Genomic DNA, 22,154 nt, shown 5'->3' with positions numbered 1-22,154 from the left:
GCCACTATGCCACTGCAAGAATGGGGAGCCAGTATCTGTGCCCAGATGGACAGGAGCAAAGGAAACAGTGGTAGCTAAAGCCCATTAAGGCCATGGCAAGAGAAGGGACTTCACGAGGAAGAGCCTGACCCTGTGGGGTGTGCACAAAGGCAGCTCTGGTGTCTAGGAATGGACAGCACAGCCAGCACTCAGGCAGGGACTTTTGATAGCAAATTGTAAAATATGAGATAGATATACCTGAAGGTCATGTTAAAGCACCAAGTCTGATGCACAGAACCAAAGAGAAAGACCTTTTTAAAAAATATATATATATGGGTGTTTTGCTCCCATGTTTCCTATTTTTTTTTTAACTAAGAACTGACAAAATTTTATTCTTTTTTTTTTTTCAAACAAAAGGGACAAAATTGCAAGGCTATCATTATTTTGTTTTTTTTGTTTGTTTTTTTTTTGGTTCTTTTTTTTTTTTTTTTTTTTTTTTTTTGATTTATTTTTTTTTTTTTTTTTTTTTTTTTCTTTTTTTTCCCTCAACAGAGTAGCAAGTATAGTTTTTTTTTTTTTTTTTTGGGTTCTTTTTTTCGGGGCTGGGGGCCGAACCCAGGGCCTTGCGCTTCCTAGGCAAGCGCTCTCCCCCTGAGCTAAATCCCCAACCCTGCCATTATTTTGTAAAAATTAATTTTCCATCTTCAGCAATAAACACTCATTTATACGTGTAATCTATTTCCAAGGTTTTGGGTGACATGTACATAGAATAAATGTGGAAGAATTGATGAATAAAAATCATCATAAGAAATTCATTACTTTTTAAAATATAAATTTTAAGATAATCACCTGTGACTGTTCTATTTCTGCTTTGTTTAACTTGATTCCCAGGATTTCTGCCGCAACTTTCTGAAAACACAGGAAGACAGAGTCTTCCGTCTTGGCTGAAACAAAGTGGCTACTAAAACCATTTTTCCTGGCAAAATCGTAAGTGTTTATCAGGTTTTACTGTTCGCATATGCTCCAAATCAATTTTATTGCCTACTAAAGCAACCAGGGGCTGAGTTTCTGACTCTTCGCTTACTGTCTTCACCACAGAATACCAATCTTCCAAATTCTCAAAGCTTTGGTAGTTTGTAATATATACCAAGAGGATTCCCTGTGCTCCATAGATGTATTTATCCAACATCTTGCCACCTACTGTCTGCCCTCCTATATCCCAAACTTGAAGAGTAACATTCAAATTTCCTGGTAAGGTAATCCTTCTCAAAAAGAAATCCAGTCCTATAGTCTGCTTGTACTGTTTCCCAAATGTCTCTTGAGCAAAACACGTAGCTAAGGAAGTCTTCCCGGAGGTGCCGTCCCCCAGCACAACGATTTTCAGTTGCTGGTCCTGGCTCTCCTCCTCAGAGTCTGACATGGTGTCCGAGGATGCTGGCCCGCCCCCGAGGTGGAGGACGGGAAAGAGGAGGCCTCCGGGGGCGGGGGTGAAGAGGCCAGCAGGCTGCACGAGCGGGTCCCCCGCCCCGGCGTCTCCTCAGCCCTGAAGGAACCCAGGGAGAATCACTCGCCGGCCACCATCTATGTTTCCTATTTTTTAATTATTCACTTTATGTATATGAGTATGCTCTAGCTTTCTTCAGACACACCAAAAGAGGGCATCAGATCCCATTGCAATGGTTTGTGAGCCACCATGTGGTTGCTGGGAATTGAACTCAGGACCTCTGGAAAAGCAGTCAGTGCTCTTAACCACTGAGCCATCTCTCCAGCCCCCATATCTATCTATTAAACGCTTATGTGCTCGGTGCCCAGAGAGGCCAGAAGAGGGTGTGAGAGTTCCTGGGACTGGAGTTATAGACAATTACAAACTGCCATGTGGGTGCTGGGAATTGAACTTGGTTCCTCTGGAAGAGCAGCTAGTACTCTTAACCACTGAGCCATTTCTCCAGCCCCAGGAAAGACTTCTTACAAGAATTTATTAATGGGCTGGAGAGATGGCTCAGTGGTTAAGAGCACTGACTGCTCTTCCAGAGGTCTTGAGTTCAAATCCCAGCAACCACATGGTGGCTCACAACTATCTGTAATGAGCTCTGATGCCCTCTTCTGGTGTGCCTGAAGACAGCTACAGTGTACTTATATATAATAAATGACAAAACATTTTCCACTCTTGCAGAGGACCCAGGTTCAAGTCCCAATACCCACACAGTGGTTAACAGCCACAGATAACCCCAGCTCCAAGGGAACAATGCCCTCTTCTAACCTTTGTAGAGACTTCACATATGTGATGCCTTGACAGACCAAACTACCATACACATAAAAATGAATAGGTAGCTATAGTTGCATAAACGGATTATTAAAATACTTACATGAGCCAGACATGGCAACCCACTCCTTCAATCCCAGCAGTCAGGAAGTAGAGCCAGACAGTCCTCCTGGAGTTCAAAGCCAGCCTAGTCTATGTAGCGAATGTCAGGCCAGCTACTGACGACTGAGTTAGATCTTGAGGATCCACACAGTGGAAGGAAAGAACCAGCTCCCAAAAGTTGTCCTCCGACCTCCACATGAGCTCTATGGCACCCCCTTCCCTAGTAAGTATGTAAACACTTAGAAGAAAGTCTGTTTGGGCTGGGAATATAGCTTAGTCAGTATGGTGCCTGCCTAGCATGCACAGGGCCCTGGGTTCTCTCTCCTATAAAGTATGAGTCAGGTGCGCTGGCACATGCTTACAATCCCAGCACTTAGGACAGAGGCAGCATCAGAAAGGCTCAGTTGGCAAAGTACTTATTATTTAAGTATGAGGACCCGAGTTTGGATTCCCAGCATCAACGTAAAAATAGAGAGGTGCAGACAGGAGGATCCCTGGAGTTCTTCCAGTATTGATCAGCCAGTCTTCGCTGAACTGGTGAACTCCAGATTCAACAAGTGTGGGGCAGCGGGAGACCCTGTCTTAACAAAATAAGGTGGAGGGCTGGTGAGGTGGCTCTGTGAGTAGAGGAGCTTGCTGTAACACACACACACACACACACACACACACACACACACACACACACACACAGAGTCCAAGGTCACTACAGCTCTACTGAATCTGAGGCCAGCCTTGGATCCATGCCACTCCGTCTTGGAAAAAGCAACTTAAGCAAACAAGAGAGAAGGGATAAACTCCACTCAGGACATCAAAGAAACACAGCGACACGGCCCACTGGTGAGTTGAGTCTTCACTTTATTACTATGTCACCAGAAGTCACCACCTTCACTTGGTCACCACAGATGGATGGATGTCATAGAGGAGGATGCCTCAGGGCCACTGGGTCCACTGAGAGGCTTAACCAGGTGGGGGAGGGGTCTAGAGCAGGGGGACCCCAGGATTGGGGGCTGCCCTTCACCACACACTGCCCACACACACACTCTCACAGATATATTGTGGAGCCTTATATTATACATCTTATATATAGAAAATATATATATTTATACTATACACAGGCAGTAACTTTTCATGGGGAGGGGACCAGGGCACCCAGACAGAGCCATGGGCAGGGGGCCAGAGTTATCAGGTCAGGGGTAGCACTGGGAGACAGCTAGCCTAGTTCATCCTCCATAAACTCTGGGACTCCTGCTCCATTCTTCAGGGATCAAAGGATTTATGGGTCAAGGTTAGAGGTGCCCCAGGGATAACAAGTGGGAAAAGCCTGGAACCCCAAGTCTTTGAAAATCAAGAGTCATCAGGGACAGATGGAGCAGGAGACTGGTGCCAGTCCCCTGGAAATTAACCCCTTGACTGCTACATCCTAGGCGGACTGGGTGCCGCCCAGGCAAGACGGCCTGTGACCACGCAGGATATGTCATCTCAGAAGGCAGACGATGGGGCTCCCAATCTCTCACTCTATGTATGACTGTAAATGAAATATGATTCTCTCAAAGGGTCCCTGCAGTGATAAACGCCTGTGGAACCCACGTTTCTCAGACTTTCTTTTGTGCTTGACAGGGAAAAGGGAACCCCAGTTCCACAGGGCATGGCTGTGGGGGACCCTCTCCAAGGAGAATGTGGGAAGAAAGCGGGGCTGTGGAGAGGGAAAGGAAATCCAGGGTGCTGCTGGCCTTGGGTCTTCCAGGGGTTAATGCTATGTCTGTTGGGGTGTGACCCTTCCCACACTACTGAGTCAGAAGCCTGGGTCTTACTCAAATCCTCCTCCGGCCACTCACCCGCTATCTGGTACCATGATGGTGGCATGCATGGGACAAGGGGAGATGCTGAAGTCCCACCCCCCTGGTCCTGTAAATGTCTCCAGCCTGAGGACCAGTAAGAGTCTATGACAGATGCCCAAGGCTGGGCAGAGTTTAACCAGCACCCTGCCCTCTGCCTGACATCACCTGCTGTCTGTTGCTGTCCGGGATGAAACGGATGGGCAGTCAGGCCTTGAGTCTCTAGTGCCCACAGGCAGAGAAGGCTCTGGGTTGTGAGTAGCAAAGACCAGGACTGTTCATGACCTATGGTGGCACAGCAACACTACTGTAGCCGTCTCTCCTCTGGTCTGGTGTCACTTGTTACTCTCCCCCATCCCTAAGCTGTCCCTCCTTGAGCCACCTGTGGGGTCATGGAGCTGTACACAGCCCCTTCCCAGGTGGGGAACATGGAAGTTAGCAACAGCTCTCTCAACACTGTGAATCCCTAGCAAACTTGGAGATCCCAGTTTGGATCCAATTTCTAATGCTAACTCTGTGTTCCTGGTTCTGGAAACTGTCCTGAGGACTAGGAAGGGTTTATTTCCCTTCCTGGTTTCCTCTTCTGTGCAGGAGGAGCAGTGGTGCTCCTTCTAGGCCTCTGAAACTCTTGTCCCCTCCCTGACTCTTCCTCAGGCCAGCTCACGACATGTTTCCCACTGTAATGGACCCTGTGTCTGTATGTGCTTCACAGGCTCCTACGGGACAGGGACCACAAACACCTTGGTGACATCACACCAACATAGGTACCAGGAGAGCAAATCTGCCTGGCAGAGTCCTGTAGGGCATGGGATGAGGTGGTGGGTCACCCAATTGTTAAAAGTGACCCACAGCCCACTGACCTACTTCCCAGGAACCAGCTTGTGTATGCTGGGCACGCACAGGAGCATGACACAGACCACCTCCCTCTGTGTTCCCTCTATCCCAGGGAGGGAAGCACCTTGTATGAAAATGCCTCCTTGCTGTCCCCTTAGGCCCCACCTACTTTCCCTTCTGTCTTTGAGGCAACCCCGCTATTCTCTTTCCTGGAGCTGGAAGTCTCTCTGCAGCGTCTCACTCCTGCCTCATTTGGGGTAGTGTGGCTGCTTTCAAACTGACCCTGTAATTGAAAGCTCTTCCCACTGCTCCATCCCTGAACCTTTGCTGACCCAAACAAGCAGAGAGAGGACAGTGTCCCAGGTGATGCTGGGGGTGCAGCTCCCTGCTGGGTGGATGGAGCCAATAAACTTAGGATGCAAGGTCATCTCTACCACTTACTGGGACCCTGGGTCCATCTCCACCTCCTCCTGGCCTCTGTCTACCCAGCCATGAGCAAAGGGCTCAGTGAGCCCTCCAAGAGGCAGAGATGGCTACCACTCCTCCGGGAAACTGCTAAGGGAGTTGCTGGCACACCCCAAAGGAGTTCCCCACGGGACATGTTGAGCACGGAGCAACACAAAGGGACAAGGGTAGTTTGAGGGAGCACTCTAGGAGAAGACCGAGACTGAGGAGGGGACCTGCACGAGGAAAGCAGCTGAGGCTGAGGAGGTCCTCAGTTTGAGGCAGATCATGGGGTCTCTCTGGACTCATGTCTTGAAGCGATGCCCTGCCCCCGCCCCCATCCCACCTCAGCAAACACTGAGTGACAGAGCCTAGGTGTAGGAACAGGAAGCAGAGAAGGCTGGCAGGAGCTCTATATCTGACCCATCTTAATGTGGCCTCATCAGCAGCCGCTTCAGTGACTTTGAACAAAATGCCTTGATCCCTCAGACCTCGGTTTCCTCAACCATAAAAGGAGATAACTCTGGCAATCCCAGAAGGGGATTCTGGGTATGACGGCCCACATCCTGTGATTGACCACACTCACTGTGTGGCTGAGCCCCCTGCAGCCAAACTTCCCAGTAAATGTCCCACCTCTCCTGTGTCTGGAACAGGGCCTCCTCAGCTTTCCTTACCCCTCTCTATCTCTCTCTCTCTCTCCCCAGCTGAGCAAGGCCTGGCATACAGTAGGTGCTCAGTGGATGCTCAAGGACACAATGAATGACTGTAACCCCTGGGCCCCACCTCCAGACCCCTCCTGGGCACACTTGCACACATATGTGGACACACCCCATCATTCCCACCCCAGCTGCACTGGGCCTCAGTGGAGTCACTTGGAGGCTGAGCGTGTGCGAGGCAGGGTCACCTGGGAGGGAGCAGGGTGCTTGGGAGGGGAGCTAGGATGGAAGGGCAGGGGCAGGGTAGGCGGTCACTGTCACCACCATCAGCGGGGGCTCAGTAGCCCTGCGACTGGTAGCCCTGGGGCTCAGCATCGAAGGCGTTGGCTGGATGCTGGTAGGTGCCACCCATGCCAGCAGGGTCCGACCCAGCACTGGGCTCCACGTAGGGTGCATAAGGCATGCTGGAGTCCTGGCTGGGATCCATGTAGTCCTGGGAGAAGAGGGCCGAGTCGGCGCCAATCTGATACCGCTGGAAGGCTAGCACGGCCTGACCCGCCTGGGATGGAGCAGGCGGGGACGGGGACAGGTGGGGACGGGGACAGGTGGGAGGGATGGTTAAGGGAGAGACAAACAAAAAGTATTGGGTTAGTAGAGGTTAGTTGACAGGATGCAGAGGGTTACAGACATTCAATGCACCAAGCTTGACTGAGGGAAAGCACTGTTCACGCAGCCACCCCTCCAGAGGTCCAGGACCTTATCAGCCATCTATAAAGAGCCTCAGAGGTTGCCTGCCCATGCATCCCAAGACAAGACCACTCCACTGTGGAGGGTTAAGAAGGGTCAGAGACACATAGCCTGCTCCCGAACTGTGTCCTCAGGGATGTTACGTGGAATGGGAGAAAAGGGTACCTAGAACAGAGATCTCTTCACATCTCTTCACAGCTTCTAAAAGCCATCTTTCTGTTTGTCTTATAGCTAGGCACGGTCACATGGGCTAACTCCCAGCCAATGAGATACAGCTGTGTTCTTTGTCCCACTCCCTGATCTAATGCCTAGAGAGCAGATGGGCTAGCTGGAGCTCTAGCTGCTAAAACACACCAGGGTGGAGGATGGGTAAAAGATGGGGGGGAGAGGAGGAATCCCGGATCACCGAGGACACTACAGCCACTATGCAAACCCTACTCAATCTCTCCAGACCTGGAGTTTGTTATTATTTGAATGGAAATCACTGGCCACTGAAACTAATTCTAGCTGAAACACTTGGGACAAGTTTGAAAGACAAAACAGTAAACCACATTTCAGGATCATGGCGTTCATCAAATCCTTGACCGTTCTACATCCTGGGTCCTGTTTCTCTCATCTCTCAGCACAATCTGGGAAAGGTCTGACTGCAGCCACGTACAGAGAGAAGACAAGGGTGCTGACCTCGGGGACTTAAGAGCACATTAGATGAGCTCTGTAATTCAGAGAAAGCCTTCCCTACCTCTTGCCAGCCTACACTCCTAGGTCATGAATGGGAAGATGAAGGCAGACAGTAGGGGGACCCAGGGCAAAGAGTCCTGAAATTCAGTCCCAAACCTGGGGGCCTGAGGAGTGATCGGAGCCCTCTGGGGCTGCGGTTAGAGGGCAGAAAGCAAACAGGATGCATGCTGGAGAGGTATGGAGACCAGGCTTCACTCCCTGACTTCATGATGCCCACACAGAGGCTGGAGAAATGACTTCCACAGACCCTTCCAGGGGAGAGTGCGCTAGTTAGAGCAGTGGTTCCTAACCTGTGGATCGCGACCCCTTTGCAGGGTCACAGATCAGATATCTATGATCTGACTCATAACAGCAACAAAATTACAATTATGAAGTAGCAACGAGGGGTTGGGGATTTAGCTCAGTGGTAGAGCGCTTGCCTAGCAAGCGCAAGGCCCTGGGTTCGGTCCCCAGCTCCGAAAAAAAAGAAAAAAAAAAAAATGAAGTAGCAACGAAATAACTTTATGGTGGGCGGGGTCGCCACGGCAGGAGGAACCCTATGAAAGGGTCCCAGCATTAAGAAGGTTGAGAACTAGATCTAGAGGCACTTAGAACTGTGTCTGTGGCTCTTCTCCATCCTGCCTGTGTCAATGTCTACTGCAGTCAGCCAGTACGAGAGGCCACATACAGAAAAGGAGAAGGACCTGGCCCAGCAGAGCCGTGAGAGGGATGCTGAAGGACTCTGCTCGGTGTGCTGGGACCTGCACTCGATGTGACATCTCAGCAGGCAGCAGGCCGTCTGTCCTTGCATGCCTCCAGTGTCTGCAGGCTCACTCTGCATTCAGTACAGCAAGGCAGAGGCAGCACTCTGGGGTCCACTCATACCCACCGCATCCTCCACCCCTGCAGGGAGCACAAACACAGGCGGGGGCTGTGCTGCCCAGTATCTGGAAGCCAAGGTCTTCTGGCTGAACAAGTAGTTACAAGGAGGGCTTATGGAGATGTACCTCACCGGAGGAATGAATGAATGAATGAACGAATGAATGGACAACAGAACTGACATTTATTGAGCATCTCTGTGCCAAGCCCTGTGCTAGCCCTTGCTCAGTTGCCTAGAGACGTTGATCCATTCATTATCAGTCAGCCTAGGAAAACTGACTGAGATTCAGAGTGGTGCAAGAATTTGCTCTTAGTCACACGGCACAGGAGAACTGAGCCAGGCCAAAGGTCCTCTGTAGGTAGCCAGCCCAGGGAGGCACTAGGCTGGTCTTTCACGCCGCGATCATGAACAGGTTTATCGCACTGTCCGTAGCTCAGCCCCTTCATGGAGGCACTTCAGACCTTTAACAGCCCACCCCACTTTGTGGGAGTTGGGCTACTGTTCCCTCTCCAGCCAATAGGCTCCAGGGGCCAGGGAGCTGTCTAATCCACACAGGCACAAAACGGCTGCTCAATAAATGTTTACTGAAGGAGCGAACACACAGAGTAAACAAAGGAAGCAGTACAGCATGAGTGAGCCAGTGGTGAGCCATGCGAGCTCCTCCAGACAGCCTCATCCTGTCCTAGTGGGCAAGCATCTCCAACACTGGGACTTCCTGCAACTGGGCCCTGCTGAGGTGTGGACTCCCTGTCCTTCAGGGACTATGGCTGTGCTGAGGCAGGGAACAGTGTGTTGTATTCCTCCTGGAAGGTAAGGTCCTTGAATCTGCGTACGGCCAGGGCTGCAGTCAGGCTCTGCCAGAGAGAGCAGGGTGAGGCCATTGAGGAAGCGGAAGGGCAGAGCTGCCTCAGAAAGGACCAGCTGTGCGCAGAAGTACCAGGCCATTGGGTGTCTGCCTTCAATCCAATTGCTACGTTCTTATCAGCCACACCACCTCAGCCAGAGGCAGGAATGGGGGAAATCCTACTTTTAGGGTACCTTCTTCCCAAATGAGATCTCCTGAGGCCACTTTGATCTTCCTGCCGAGTCCTGAAGATATCAAGAGCTCTATGGTGACCATGGCTGGCCTCTGGGGACTGAACCACAAAACTCTAGCTCCCAATACTAGGGGAAGCAGAGTGCCCCAGAAGATGGCTCTTAGGGTTCTCAAAAAGAAGTCTGGGCTAGAGAGATGGCTCAGTGGTTAAGTCTCTCTCCCAGAGGTCCCGAGTTCAATCAATTCCCAGCAACCACATGGTGGCTCACAACCACTTATAATGGGATCTGATGCCCTCTTCTGGTGTGTCTGAAGACAATGACAGTGTACTCATACGTAAAATAAATAGAAGAAATCTTTAAAGTCACCCAGGGAGAGTTGGGAGAGGGACTGTGCAGTCCAAGGGGTTGCTTGAAGAACATGGAACTTACAACGGAGCAGGAGAAGGGAAAGAAGGAAGGGGGGGGTCTAATGACACCCTAACCTTTCTCAACAGGAGGGAGATTAGGAAGGGAGAAAATGGATATGACCTAGACCCACTCAGAGGGGCCAGCGATGCTGTGGCACATGGAGCCCTGAGACCTTGGGCTAGCCCTGAAAGGGTTCCAACATGCTTTCCCTCATATTTGTTTTGGTTTTTGGATTTTTTGTTTTTTTGAGATAGGGTTTCCCTGTGTGGCCCTGGAACTCATTCTGTAGACCAGGCTGGCCTCAAACTCAAAGATCCACCAGCCTCTGCCTCCCAGTATTGAGATTAAAAGCAAACACCAACCTAAAAATGCTGGACCTAAAAATAAAATTCCTTAAAAAGACAGAAAATAAACAAGTACACTGTGAAGTGACTGAGCCCCAGTTTCCTTGTTTGGAAAGCACAGCCCTTAGGAAATGTCCTCCTGGAGTGGGGAGACCCAGGAGTGAAGATTCTGTGCGTGAGAGCAGCAAAGGCGTGGTGTGTGGTCAGAGACTAAGGCAGGAGGCTCTTGAGTTCAAGACCCACCTGGGCTACATTGTGATGTTTAGGTCACATCCATAGGAAAGCTATGACTAGCTCTGCTCAGGGAGGCTGCAGGTGGCCCTGGAGCAAGGTTCCCTCCAGGAAGCAGGGCTCAGCCCATCTACTCAGCCTCAGTGGGGACTCTATGGAACCCATACTCACCCACGTGAAAATGGAGAAGAACGAGAAGGCGATGGCAGCCCGGGCTGCGTCTGTCCCTTCATTCAGAGGGTTGTCCTTGGGCTTGGAGACTTGCCACTGGTTGGCCAGGAAGCAGAAACCCACGAACCAGAAGAAGGCCCAGAAGGCTGGAGTGCCCAGGGCCAGGCCGGATGTCAGTGACATACAAAGAGAAGGGGGAGAAAACAGGGCACCAAGGAACAGAGGGGTAGTTCAAGAGCATGTCTCCATGCTCCCTGACCCCCAAATAACGAGCTAGGGGTTGGAGTAGAGAGGGGGAGCCAGGAGAAGGCACAGACTGGGAATGACACACAGCTGGGGTCGGGGGAGACCACAGAGAGGGCAGGTCAAGCCGACTCACAGGGCCAGCAGTACAGGAAGGAAGGTACAGAGGCAGCCATATCTGGGGCATCTCTTAACGGCTGACACCTTCCTGGCTTAGTCTGCAAGACCAGCGGCTAATGCACGGGGCAGGATGCAGTGACCCTGCTCAGAGTTCTAGAGAACTGGGGGAGGGGACAATTGGGACAGGACAATAGCGGCTGCACGACCCGAGGCCTGGACCTCCGCTTCCCACATGTGTGCAGCCCCCCTAGATGGAGCCCCTCTGAAGCTGAGGTGTGTGAGCTGGGTAGAGGGGCAAGACTTTCTGTGGGTGCTCATGGTCTACCAGAGCTGTCCAGGATAGAGTAGGCATGTACTGGCCTGCCCTTAAGAGGAGCTTCTGGGGACATTCATTTAGTCCTAGCTCTTTCTAGAAGGTCAAAGGGACCCCAGGCCTAGAAGCCTTCGGTCCCACTCATGCCCAAGCTGAGTCCTAAGCACGGGAGACTGGCACAGGCTGGCAATTCTCCCCAGGACCAATGGAAGGGGGCGGCTCCAGTCTCCCCAGGGAGGGGTACAGGAGAGCCCTGAGACCAGAGCTGACCAGCCCCTCCCCTTACCAACCATGGCCCCTACACTACCCACACTTCAGGGGAAGGTGGAGGAGAGAGCTCTTGACATGCTGTTAAGGGACACCCCCAAAGCAGGCTCACCCGAGACACCGATGTCAGACAGGACGGCCTTCTTGCGGTCCTTGACACTGCTGATCTGCGGGAAGTACACGTCGAGTGCCAGGTAGAGCAGGCAGGTGAGGAAGGCCAACACGCCCACGGTCACGCCGTAGCTGCAGGCATTGGGGTTGCGGTTGTAGATGCAGAACTCCTCCTCCTCCTCCGGGTTGTTCAGGTAGCCCTCATTCACAATGGAGCCGAAGACCACAATGGAGAAGACCTGCAAGGAGAGGAACAGGCGTGAGCAGCGCTCCCCGTTCCACGGTGAACACCGAGGCCAGTAGGTATGACACAGAGGGCCCAGAGAGGGACGGAAACTTGCCTGAGGCCACACAGCACAGGCAACATCAACCATTTCCAACCCTGCTGCAAGGGCTTATGGGCATCTGACTGCACACACAGCCTCTCCTACCACCTGACACCAAGGGTCCCAAAGCTGGGGTGGAACTCAGGTCCAATCCCCTGTCCTCCAGGTCAACTTCCACAGTTCCTGACACCTGCCCAGCTCCATAGTGTGTTCCTCTCTGAACGGCCTAGGCTGTTCTGTTGTCTCAGCCCTCAAGTCCCAGTCCTACCCCCAAGGGAACAAAGTGACAAATCAGAAACTCCTAGTGGTAACAGTCCTGCCAAGCGCATCCCACGGTCCATTTTGTAAGTCGTAGTCGATCCGGTTCACTTCAGCTGCATGGGCAGGCTGTAGTGACCCAGCCTCCTGCTGGTCACACCCCACAGTGGCTGGAACTAGTGATCTGCTTCTAGCAGACAGTGTGGTTAAAACCGTGTCTGGGCAGCAGGCAGTAGTGGTGCGCACCTTTAATCCAAGCACCTGGAAGGCAGAGCCAGGAAGAGCTCTTAGTTCGAGGTCAGCCTGGTCTACGGAGTGAGTTCTAGGACAGCCAGAGCTACACTGTGAAACCCTGACTTGGAAGAACAAAAAATAAAAAACAAACCAAGCAGGGCTGGTGAACTGTGCTTGCTCCTACTGTGCTCACATGAACAACTTTAAATGGAAAGACCCAGGGCTAGAGAGACGGCTCAGGGGTTAAGAGCTTGCGACTCTCCCAGAGGACCCAGGTACAATTTCCATCTGTAATTCCAGCTCCAGGGGATCTGCTGCCCTCTTCTGGTGTCTGTGGGCACTGCACTCACATAGTATAGTCACAATGCACACATACACATAAATAAAATATAAGTAATCAAAGACGTGAAGGTAAAAGCTTGTTGGGAACAGGGGGTTCGAGGGAAAGGAGATGAGGGAATATGTGGGAGGAATATGATCAAAGCACATTCTACAAGCGTGACATTATGAAAGTGACAAGGGATTGCTTCTGGTTCCCACTTGGCTCACTCTCTAGTCTCCTGCCCTGGCCTGCTCTACTGGAAGCCAACTGCTGTGTTTCCAGCGGCACCACAGACACCCACACAGCAGGGAGCAGAGAGAAGTCTCTAACTGGCAGCCCGAAGGAAGCTGAAGGCCTCCATCAGCAGCCTATGTCAATGGAGTGGGCTGAAACCAACCAGTACTGTTTTGGTGAACTTGATACCCATGCATCCGGAGGAGAGCCATCACGTGAGACCACAGCCGGGGTGGATACTGTGACTTTAGCCTGTGAGAGACCTGAAGGCAATGGCACCCACCCAGGCAGGTTCCTGACCCACAGGAACTGAAGTAATGCGTGACCACCATTTTTTGTTTTTGTTTTTTTTGTTTTTTTTCTTTTTTTTTTTTTTTTCAGAGCTGGGGACCGAACCCAGTGCCTTGCGGTTGCTAGGCAAGAGCTCTACCACTGAGCTAAATCCCCAAACCTCCCTTTTTTTTCTTTCTTTCTTTCTTTTCTTTTGGAGCTGGGGACCGAACCCAGGGCCTTGCACTTGCTAGGCAAACGCTCTACCACTGAGCTAAATCCCCAGCCTGTGACCGCCATTTTAAGGCCGTAAGTTTGGGGCAATTTATTACATCGTAATGGCTGACTAATACATCAGTTCATCAGCATTCTGCAGATGAGGCTACCAAAGGCGCACTGGCGTTAATGAATGTGCCTGAAGTTGCACAACTGGTAAGTGGCAGAAATGGGATCCAAACCCAGGGGACCTGCCTGTCACCTTCATGGTTCCTCCTTAGATGGGGAAAAGGTCAGATCTCAGAAAGATGCTGAAAAAGGCTTGTGTGGCCTGAGGTGAGTTGGAAGCAGAGCTGGAGGAATTGCTGTTGTCCATTTCCACTTGCCGCTGCTTTGCATCTGTGTGTGTACACATGCGTGTGTAAGTGCACACATGTATGTGTAGTCCAGAAGTCAACGTCGGGTCTTCCTCTGTGTGCTCTCTACCTTACTCTTAGCGAGAAGATCTCTCACTGAACTTGGAGCTCACGGATTCGGTTAGACTGGCTGGCTGGTGAGCCCCAGAGATCCTCCTGTCTCTGCCTACCCAACACTATTACCACAGGCTCAAGCCGCTGTGCCCAACTCTCAGATGAATGCTGGGGATTGAACTCAGGTCCTCATGCCTGCATAGCAAAGCTTACCAACTGGGACATCGCCTCAGCAGCTGCTTCCCACTTATTTAAAAATGTATTTTAGGGCTGGAGAGATGGCTCAGCGGTTAAGAGCACCCGACTGCTCTTCCAGAGGTCATGAGTTCAATTCCCAGCAACCACATGGTGGCTCACAGCCATCTGTAAAGAGATCCGATGCCCTCTTCTGGTGTATCTGAAGACAGCTACAGTGTACTTAAATATAATAAATAAATAAATAAAAAAATGTATTTTACCTGCAGGGATAATTTGTCTGTGCACCACAGTGTGCAGTGCCCACTGAGGCCAGAAGAGGGCGTCAGATCTCCCTGGGAAGGGAGTCACAACCATTTGGTTGGGAGCCACCATGTAGGAGCTGAGGGTAGAACCTTTGCCCTCTGGAAGAGCATCTGGGGTTCTTACTGGATGAGCCATCTCCTCAGCCCCCCCCCCTTTCATTTTCCTATAAAGAACCATCACTTCAGTATCAGCCAGGCATGCTCTCGGCCTCAGCTGACACCCAGGAGTATTAAAGAAAGGGGGATACAGACAACGAGGGAAATCCGAGAACCATTCACAGTTTTCTTGTCTTCCTGTGTGCCTACTGCATCACTTGACAGTGGTCCGATTTAGCTGTAGCCTCGTGACTGCCTCGTGACAACCCCGAGAGTGCACTGCGGTGTTTGAATTCTATCAAGTGCCTGCGCTTTACATGATGCTGAAGGGCGCGGGGGCGGAGCAAGGCAATAGGCAGCAGACGGGTACACGGGTTCGGAGGATTCACGCAAGCTTTCCCTGAGGAAAAAGAACGAGCTTGAGACCACTGGCTCGGGACACTGAAGGAAGATTGTGGCCTAAATGTGCATCAACAGAGGAGTGAAAGCAAACCCCACAGCCCTTTACAAGGTGGACTGTGATTCAGCCATTAGAGGGGAGAAATAAGCAAAGAGAGCAGACACAAGGGCCGGTGGGGGGGGGGAGTGCAGAGGTGTGAGAGGTGTGAGAGGGTGAGAGGTGGGAGTGCAGAGGTGTGAGAGGTGTGAGAGGTGTGAGAGGTGTGAGAGGTGTGAGAGGTGTGAGAGGTGTGCTGACTGGCATGTGTGAGGTCCTGGTGCCAGGGCTAAAACTAGATCTCAACCTGGACGCGAGGCCACATGTTATGTGTCTTTTCCCCCCTTTCTCCTTTCCCCCTTTCCTTCTGACAGGTCTCACTCACTATGTAGCCCAGGCTGGCCTAGAACTCACTGTGTAGACCAGAGTGGCCTTGAACTTAAAAGAGACCCACAAGCCTCTACCTCGAGTGCCACATAAGCTGTTTTCACCACAGGCAAAAACAGCAACAGAGCAGGGCAGAAGGCAGGGGGTAAGGGCGATGGCCTGGTGGGAACTGGGTGGCGCTGCCCAACCTGAAAACACTAAAGGCCACTGGATTTTGAAGGGTTAATTTAAAGGGGGGAGGGGCGGTGTGGTCTCACCCACCTTTAACACCAGGATTTGGGAGGCAGAAACAGGGAAATCCTTGTAAATGTGAGGCCAGCCTAGTCTAGACAGCAAGTTCCAAGACACCCCGGCCTACATAGTAAGATCCCATCTTGATTTAAAAGGGAGGGAGGGAAGGAGGGAGGGTGGGAGGGAGGGAGGGAGGGAGGGTGGAAGGAAGGGTTAGGTTTTTGGTGAGCCACAAGACACCACAGATATCCATACAGGATATTCTGGCTCACTGGCTCTGCATCTGGCCCATGAAACCCAGAAGGTGATTTAGAATGGTCCACACACAGAAAAGGAAAACTGAGACTCGGAAGGCACCCAGCCTCCGGAGGAGGACCAGGTGGGAGGAATAGAGAGGCTACCGCTCTACCTTGTAACATCAATACGATGGCTCAGCAAGACTGAGTCCAGGCTGGTGCTCAGGGGAACGGGAGGGAAGCGGCCTGCGATAGGGTTTCAAAGACTATAGGTCAGGGGCTCCTGAGCTACCGACTCCCCAGGCAGGCAAGGCAGGCTCTGAGGGACAGCTGTCTGGACCAAGGGCCACTCAGTCTCCACACACTGCCATCTGGGTCTGGCAGCTGAAACAACCCAAGGCTTCTAAGCAGCAAATGGGCAGGTCCTGCACATCACCAGATATCACCAAACCAGCAGAATGGAAGTCTTTTGATTAGAGAGATTTCAGAAAAGCCTGCTGCAGCCAAATCTGAAGCTTGCTGTATGCTGGACAATGAATAAATAGTCTTGTAGAAAAATTATCTTCTGGTGAGATGGCTCAGGGGATAAAAGCGCTTGCAGCACAAGCTTGGTAACCTGAGTTCAAGTCTCAGGACCCACATAAAGGTGGAAGGAGAGAAACAACTCCGCAAAATTGTCTTTTGATTTCCACCTGTGCACTGTGGCACACTTGTGTACACACACACACACACACACACACACACACACACACACACACACACGTACACGGGGGATGTAGTTCACTGGTAGGTCAGGTGCTAACTATCCTGGCACTTCGAAACAAAACAATACCAGCTTCTCGGCATGGGGAGGTTTGCACACCAGAGCAGGGCATGCCTCACAGGAGTAAAGAGGTCTTTCCAAGTTGCTTTCCTTCCCTGGAGGAAACAATGGGCAAGAAGGAACAATGGCAGAGTACTCTCTGGAGGACACTTCCTAAGAGGTGCATGCTTCCTGTGTCCAGAAAATACACCACTGCTGCAGGCGCTAAGAACAAGAGTGGGCCCCACCTCTCAAAGGCAAGGAAAATGGACTCCTCAAGGGCTTGGAGAAGGAGCTGGGAGGGGAAGCAGGCAGGCGGAAATCTGGGCCGTAGGGAAAGCTGAAGAGGAACCATTAAGACTGGGTCTCTAGGGCAAGGGAGTCCTTGGAGAGGCCGAGAAAAATGTGCTGAGACATGTGTCCCCAGGAGGGTGAAGAAAAAGATCAAAACACTCTCAGAGGACAGAAATGGGAGGCCTGTGGCCCCATGGTGGCAGCAGCAGGCTCCGGCTCTGGTCAGGCACTCACCACAGGCTTCTTGGTGCCTGGAACCTTACAGAAACGGGCATTTAGTGCAGTAAGACGACCTTGCTGTGGGGAGTGACCCTGTGGGGTACAAGTCTGGTCTGAGACTCCCTGCCTGGCCTTGGGTCTTTAGCTATGCAGTTTTACCTGCCTGGACCCAAACTCAAGGGGAACGACAGTCCAGGGCTCCCGACGACCTTCGAGGGATGAAGGGGTGCCAGGTCCGTGTGGGGATGACCCAGGTGAGCATCAGAGAGAAGTATGTTGGATGTATAACAAGGGGAATGGATGCTTAGGCTGACGGCAGGTTGTGGGGAAGGTCAAGGGGATGCACCAATGGTCAGGGAAGGGTCCTGCGATCAGGCCGATTGAGGTGGGCTAAGAAGCCAGCCCAGCAGGGATCTGAGGCACACATATCCAGGCAGAAGAATGGAAGAAAAGGGGCTGGTCGAGGCCCAAGGATACAGTGGAGGCATGGGGAGGATGACTGAAGCCGTTAGAGGTCAGCGAGACAAAGGCTAATGGACTGTGGGGTGGCCATTATCTTCCGGCGCAGTAAGCACAGGATTCTAAAAGAGCTGGGTGACAAAGTCTGGCCCTGAGTCACAGAACCCTTCTCACTGGTCCTGTTACGTCCAACGTGTCACCACCCTACAGTTGGAAGGTCACTTTTGGGGTTCCTCTCTACTGTCTGGATACATCCTGAGTTTCTAGGTATAAAGGCCACCTGGGTCCCCGCCCCCTTCACCTTGGGGGTGGGGCTCTGCTTTCCTTCAGCTAAGAGCTTCCTCCCTTCTTCCCTTCCCTGTCCTGGACCCCTGTAGGCCTTCTTCCTTGGAGACTGTTCCTGGTACAGGTCCCGCCTCAAACCTAACATTGGTCTCTGTGACAGGTGCAGGGAGAGCCCACAAACTTCAGGGGTGCACTAGTCGGGGAGATGACCACGTCCCACAGATCTGCACCGCATGGAGCGGGGCCTGGGAGGCCTCTCCCTGGAGGTCAGTGTTTTGCTCATTTAACAGCAACGCCTGAGCACTTCCTATGTACACCTACCCCCAAACTACAAGGCAGGCAAGGGCCGTGTTCACGCCGAGGGAGACAGATATGTACCTAAGTTCTGAAACACACCATGAAGAAACACTAAGTAGTGTGAGAGAAGACAGACTGGGTGGCCAGGTGGACCTCCGATGAAGAGACCCCTTAGCCAGGCTGCAGCCAAGTCCCCAAAGCCATCGGATATCTCGAACATGGTGGCTCAGGGAGGAGCCACAAGTACAGAGGCCCTCGGGTGCAAATGAGTTCAGTGTGTTAGGAGGGAGATGAGGAGCTGACGCAGAGCTGGAGGACATCTGGGAATTAAGGTCACCGAGGCAAGCAAAGGCTGGGCCCCTGGCCTCTAAGGTCAGGGTGGTTTCAGGAATCAATGCGGACTCAGAAGCGGTTCAGTAACCTGAGTCTGCAAAGAATCAGCCGGACAGCTGGAAGAGAGACTGCAGGGAGCCCCTGCCCTGTCGAGGCTGGAAAGACCAGGGAGCTTGGACGGCAGTGGAGGTGTGACCTGCAGAATCTGCCCGGCTCCCATGCAAGGGAGAATAGTGAACCGGAGAGTGGACTTGATGATAATCAGGGAGAGAGGTGTGCACCTGAAAACACCATACCCTACAGGGGACAAGAGCCTACGGATGGACCAACTGCCTCCAAGGACCTATAACCACTCTCTGGAGGTCTCCAAAGCCCCCTACAGGACTCCTCACTGATGATCTAGTTTCTCATCCAAGTAGGATCCTCCCCCACTGCAGTCCCCAGAGCAGGGGACAGGGCCTCAGGAGCCTGCTGCTCTTCCTCACAGATGTGGGGAGAGGAGGGGCCTACAGCCGCGCTGACCCACCAGAACGCACTCACTCCTGTCTTGGGACTGGGACTGGGAGGCTGAGGAGGAGCCATCACTGGCATGGCAGGCTCTCTGAATCCAAAGCTGGTGCCCTGTGCCAGGCAGCCTCCCTGGGTAGCTCATTAAGGCCAGATCTGCAGAGACTGCAGGGAACATACGGAGTCGTGTAAGCAGACACCAGACAACCGGAAACTAAACCAGAAGGAAACTCTATATGGATCCAGTGGTGGCCAGGACACTGGGGAAAATACACTGCGGTTGTTGGCTGTGCTGTGGGGAAAATAAAACGGTCTCACAGGTACAACCAGGGCCCAGAAACAGCAGAGCACCCAGACAGCAGGGCAAGACCCAAGGGGGCCACCTGATAGCAGGGGGCTCTCCTTCTCCACACTAGCTTGAGAAAATGGCGGGGAGGGCTGATGATGGCTCAGCAGATAAAGGTGTTTGTCACCGAAGCCTGGTGGCCTGAGTCCGGTCCCAGGATCCACATGGTAGAAGGGGAAAACTGAAAGCTACGCTCTGACAGCTATGCCCCCTGAATAAATACAGTAAGAGAATAGAAGGGAGAAGCCCGGATAAACAGCCTCTGCCATGGTTTCCACCTTCTTCGAAATCTATCCATCCTGTCTTTAGAAACAGATCCCAGATGGCGCTTGGTGTAGACCCACAGCCAACTCAGAAGCAAGCCAGAGGAAAGCGCAGATTGGAGAAGAATTTCAGGATGCTGGGCTGCTAAATTCAGAGGTGCAGAGAGAATCAGACACCCCAGAAGTCCTGAGCCTCCATGACTCCTGCACCCTGGTCAGCCACGGGGAGGGTGAGGATGGCACGGCCTCAGGGTACTGGAGAATTCTGCACATGCTGTTCCTCCTTTAGAACATGGCTTCCTTCCTTTTCTCAACTAACAGAAGCAAGGCAATGCCTTCTCTATGAGGATGTGGTAACTCTAACAACCTTCTGGTCCTCTCCCTACCCTGATCTTATGAGCTAGGATGTTTACGGTTTATCTCCCATGAAACCCTGTACCAGCCTGCAGCCCCGGGAAGCTGAAGCCGATCGATGTACCCCATAGCCTCGGTCATTAATACTTACCCAGACACCCCAAGGAAGCAACTGCAACCCAACAGGGATGCGAAGGTTCAGCAGGAGGCAGTGGCGTGGCCTCTGCCCCAGCCTGCCTTTCTATAGCACTCCGTGTCCTAGCCTGCTGCTTCCAAAAGGGGTACATTCCAGACCCCAGCTCCAGGGAACCATGACAGCCCCCATGCAACCTGCCCACCTCTGAAGGGACCAAATGGTCAGTGTATTTAGAGGACAGAGCCAGGAGGCCTGGGCCTGAGCCAGCTACAGGACTCTAAGAACAGCTCCCCTCCCCAACCCCATTCCTTAGCCAGCTTGGGACTGCACCGGCTATTGTGCCTCAGCAGCTCCAGAAGCCCGGTGTATCCCGCGTGTGGGTGCCCCAGGAGGCCAGAGGATGACGTCAGATACCTAAAACTGGAGCTACAGGCAGTTGTGCTGGGACTGAATTTGATTGGGTCCTCCAGAAGAGCAGCAAGTACCCTTAACCTCTGGGCGTATTTCTCCAGCTCTCCCCTCCTCCCCTTTTTTTTTTCCTTTTTGAGACTGGGTCTTAAGTTAGCCTGGTACTTGCTTATGTAGCCCAGTCTGCCTTGAACTCACAACAGCCCCCCTGACTCAACCTCCTGGTGTAGTGCCACCACACTAGTCTGAAAGGATCTTTAGATAAATGCCAGGTTTACCCAAATTAGCTGTAGACACACGCACGCACGCACGCACGCACGCACGCACACACACTCACACTCCGTCCCATCTACCTACTACCAGATCCCAGACCTGGGCTAGACCTCACCTCCAATCTGGCCATCTGGCCTCTTACTTCAGCTTCCCTACATAACTCTGTGACACTTGGTGCTACCACCGTGGATCCAGGCCACCCCCACAGATCTTCAAGCAATGGCAGCTGTCATCCTCCTCTTTAAACCAAGGTCAGGGCATGTTCATTAGTCCCCAACTGAACTGACACCCAGGAAGTGAAATCACCATAGCCCTTACCCTCTTTTCTGGCTCCTTACCAAGTTCAACCTCCCAAAAGCAATGAAACCTCAAGGCCTTTGCCCTTGCCTGTCTGTCCCTTGGCCCGGGATACCTATCTTTCCCCCAGATCTTCCCAAGGAGGCTGGCTCTGCTGCATCTGAGCAGCCACAGGAACCACGCGGCCCCAGGAAGCCCTCCAGACAGGACTCTCAGATCCAGGACAGCATCCAAACAGCGTCCTCTATAACACCGTTACGTAAGTTGTTTCCTATAGCTCAACTGTGGGGTTCAGTCACCCTAGGCCCAGCAGGAAGGTCAAGAGAAGCCTGGAAGGGAGCAGGAGCCAGTCTGACAGGCACAGGCAGTGCAGAGTTCAAGCAAAGATCTCCTCAGTATCCCTTGCACACACCCAGTGTAAATGCTGCCCCTCTAAGCCTTCTTCTGTGAGCTGGACCTGGCTCAGGTCAGCATCTGGCCTGAAGTAGGCCCCTCCCTAGACCCAATCCTGCCTCTAGGGTCCCGGACAGGAAACCATACTGAGATGAGTCAGGTTGCCAAGGGCCCTACTACAGACAGGTCCACAGCCCACAAAAATCATGTGAGGGAAGCAGAGAAGCCAGCTCAGGGACGCGTGACAGCCCCAGCAGCAGCTCATCTGCCTGAAGGGTTTGAGCCTCTCCACCCTGTAGCCTTGGATGTGGCCATTGAGGATTAAGTGGTAATCTTCCCAGAGGCTATCCTCACATGGGGAGAGGTGGGGAGAGGGGGATTGGGCAGAGCAGAGACTAGGTCTCATTGGGTGCTGAGATGCTCCCCCATCAAGAGGCCGTGAAAACATGGGGGCCCTGAAGCCTCACCAGGAAAGAGAACCCAGAGGACTGCCTTGACTGGCCAGCACCCCTCAATCAGCGCCACCTCTGCCCCTTTTGAAAGGAAGGAGAAAGTGAGGTGCAGTTACC

The 22,154-nt window shown here is 52.3% G+C and overlaps 1 protein-coding gene and 1 pseudogene across 1 annotated transcript; both read right to left on the bottom strand.

The window, feature by feature from the left end:
• Positions 1 to 687: 687 nt before the first annotated feature.
• On the bottom strand, positions 688 to 1,556 carry LOC116883157 (annotated as a pseudogene).
• Positions 1,557 to 6,301: 4,745 nt separating this feature from the next.
• LOC116890142 (synaptogyrin-1-like) lies at positions 6,302 to 12,077 on the bottom strand. The gene is made up of 3 exons (XM_032890880.1): positions 11,705 to 12,077; positions 10,650 to 10,795; positions 6,302 to 6,672 (listed from the first exon to the last, which is right to left on the bottom strand). The coding sequence occupies exons 1-3, from the start codon at positions 12,075 to 12,077 to the stop codon at positions 6,451 to 6,453; spliced, it is 741 nt and encodes a 246-aa protein (XP_032746771.1). The 3' UTR covers positions 6,302 to 6,450.
• Between the last annotated feature and the right edge of the window lie 10,077 nt (positions 12,078 to 22,154).

Source organism: Rattus rattus, chromosome 1, assembly GCF_011064425.1.
Source record: "Rattus rattus isolate New Zealand chromosome 1, Rrattus_CSIRO_v1, whole genome shotgun sequence".
Taxonomy (NCBI): Eukaryota; Metazoa; Chordata; class Mammalia; order Rodentia; family Muridae; genus Rattus; species Rattus rattus.
The sequence above is the reverse complement of the archived record's forward strand: the minus strand, read 5'-3'. Positions and strand labels throughout refer to the sequence as shown.

Bases quoted from the DNA above. Each gene is read 5' to 3' on its own strand.
- LOC116890142 (XM_032890880.1), bottom strand. From the start codon at position 12,077: ATGGTTGATGTTGCCTGTGCTGTGTGGCCTCAGGCAAGTTTCCGTCCC. The intron at 10,796-11,704 runs GTGAGCCTGCTT...TGGGCACTCCAG, and splicing joins GTCTGACATCGGTGTCTCGG to CCTTCTGGGCCTTCTTCTGG. The intron at 6,673-10,649 runs GTGAGTATGGGT...GCTCCATCCCAG, and splicing joins TCTTCTCCATTTTCACGTGG to GCGGGTCAGGCCGTGCTAGC.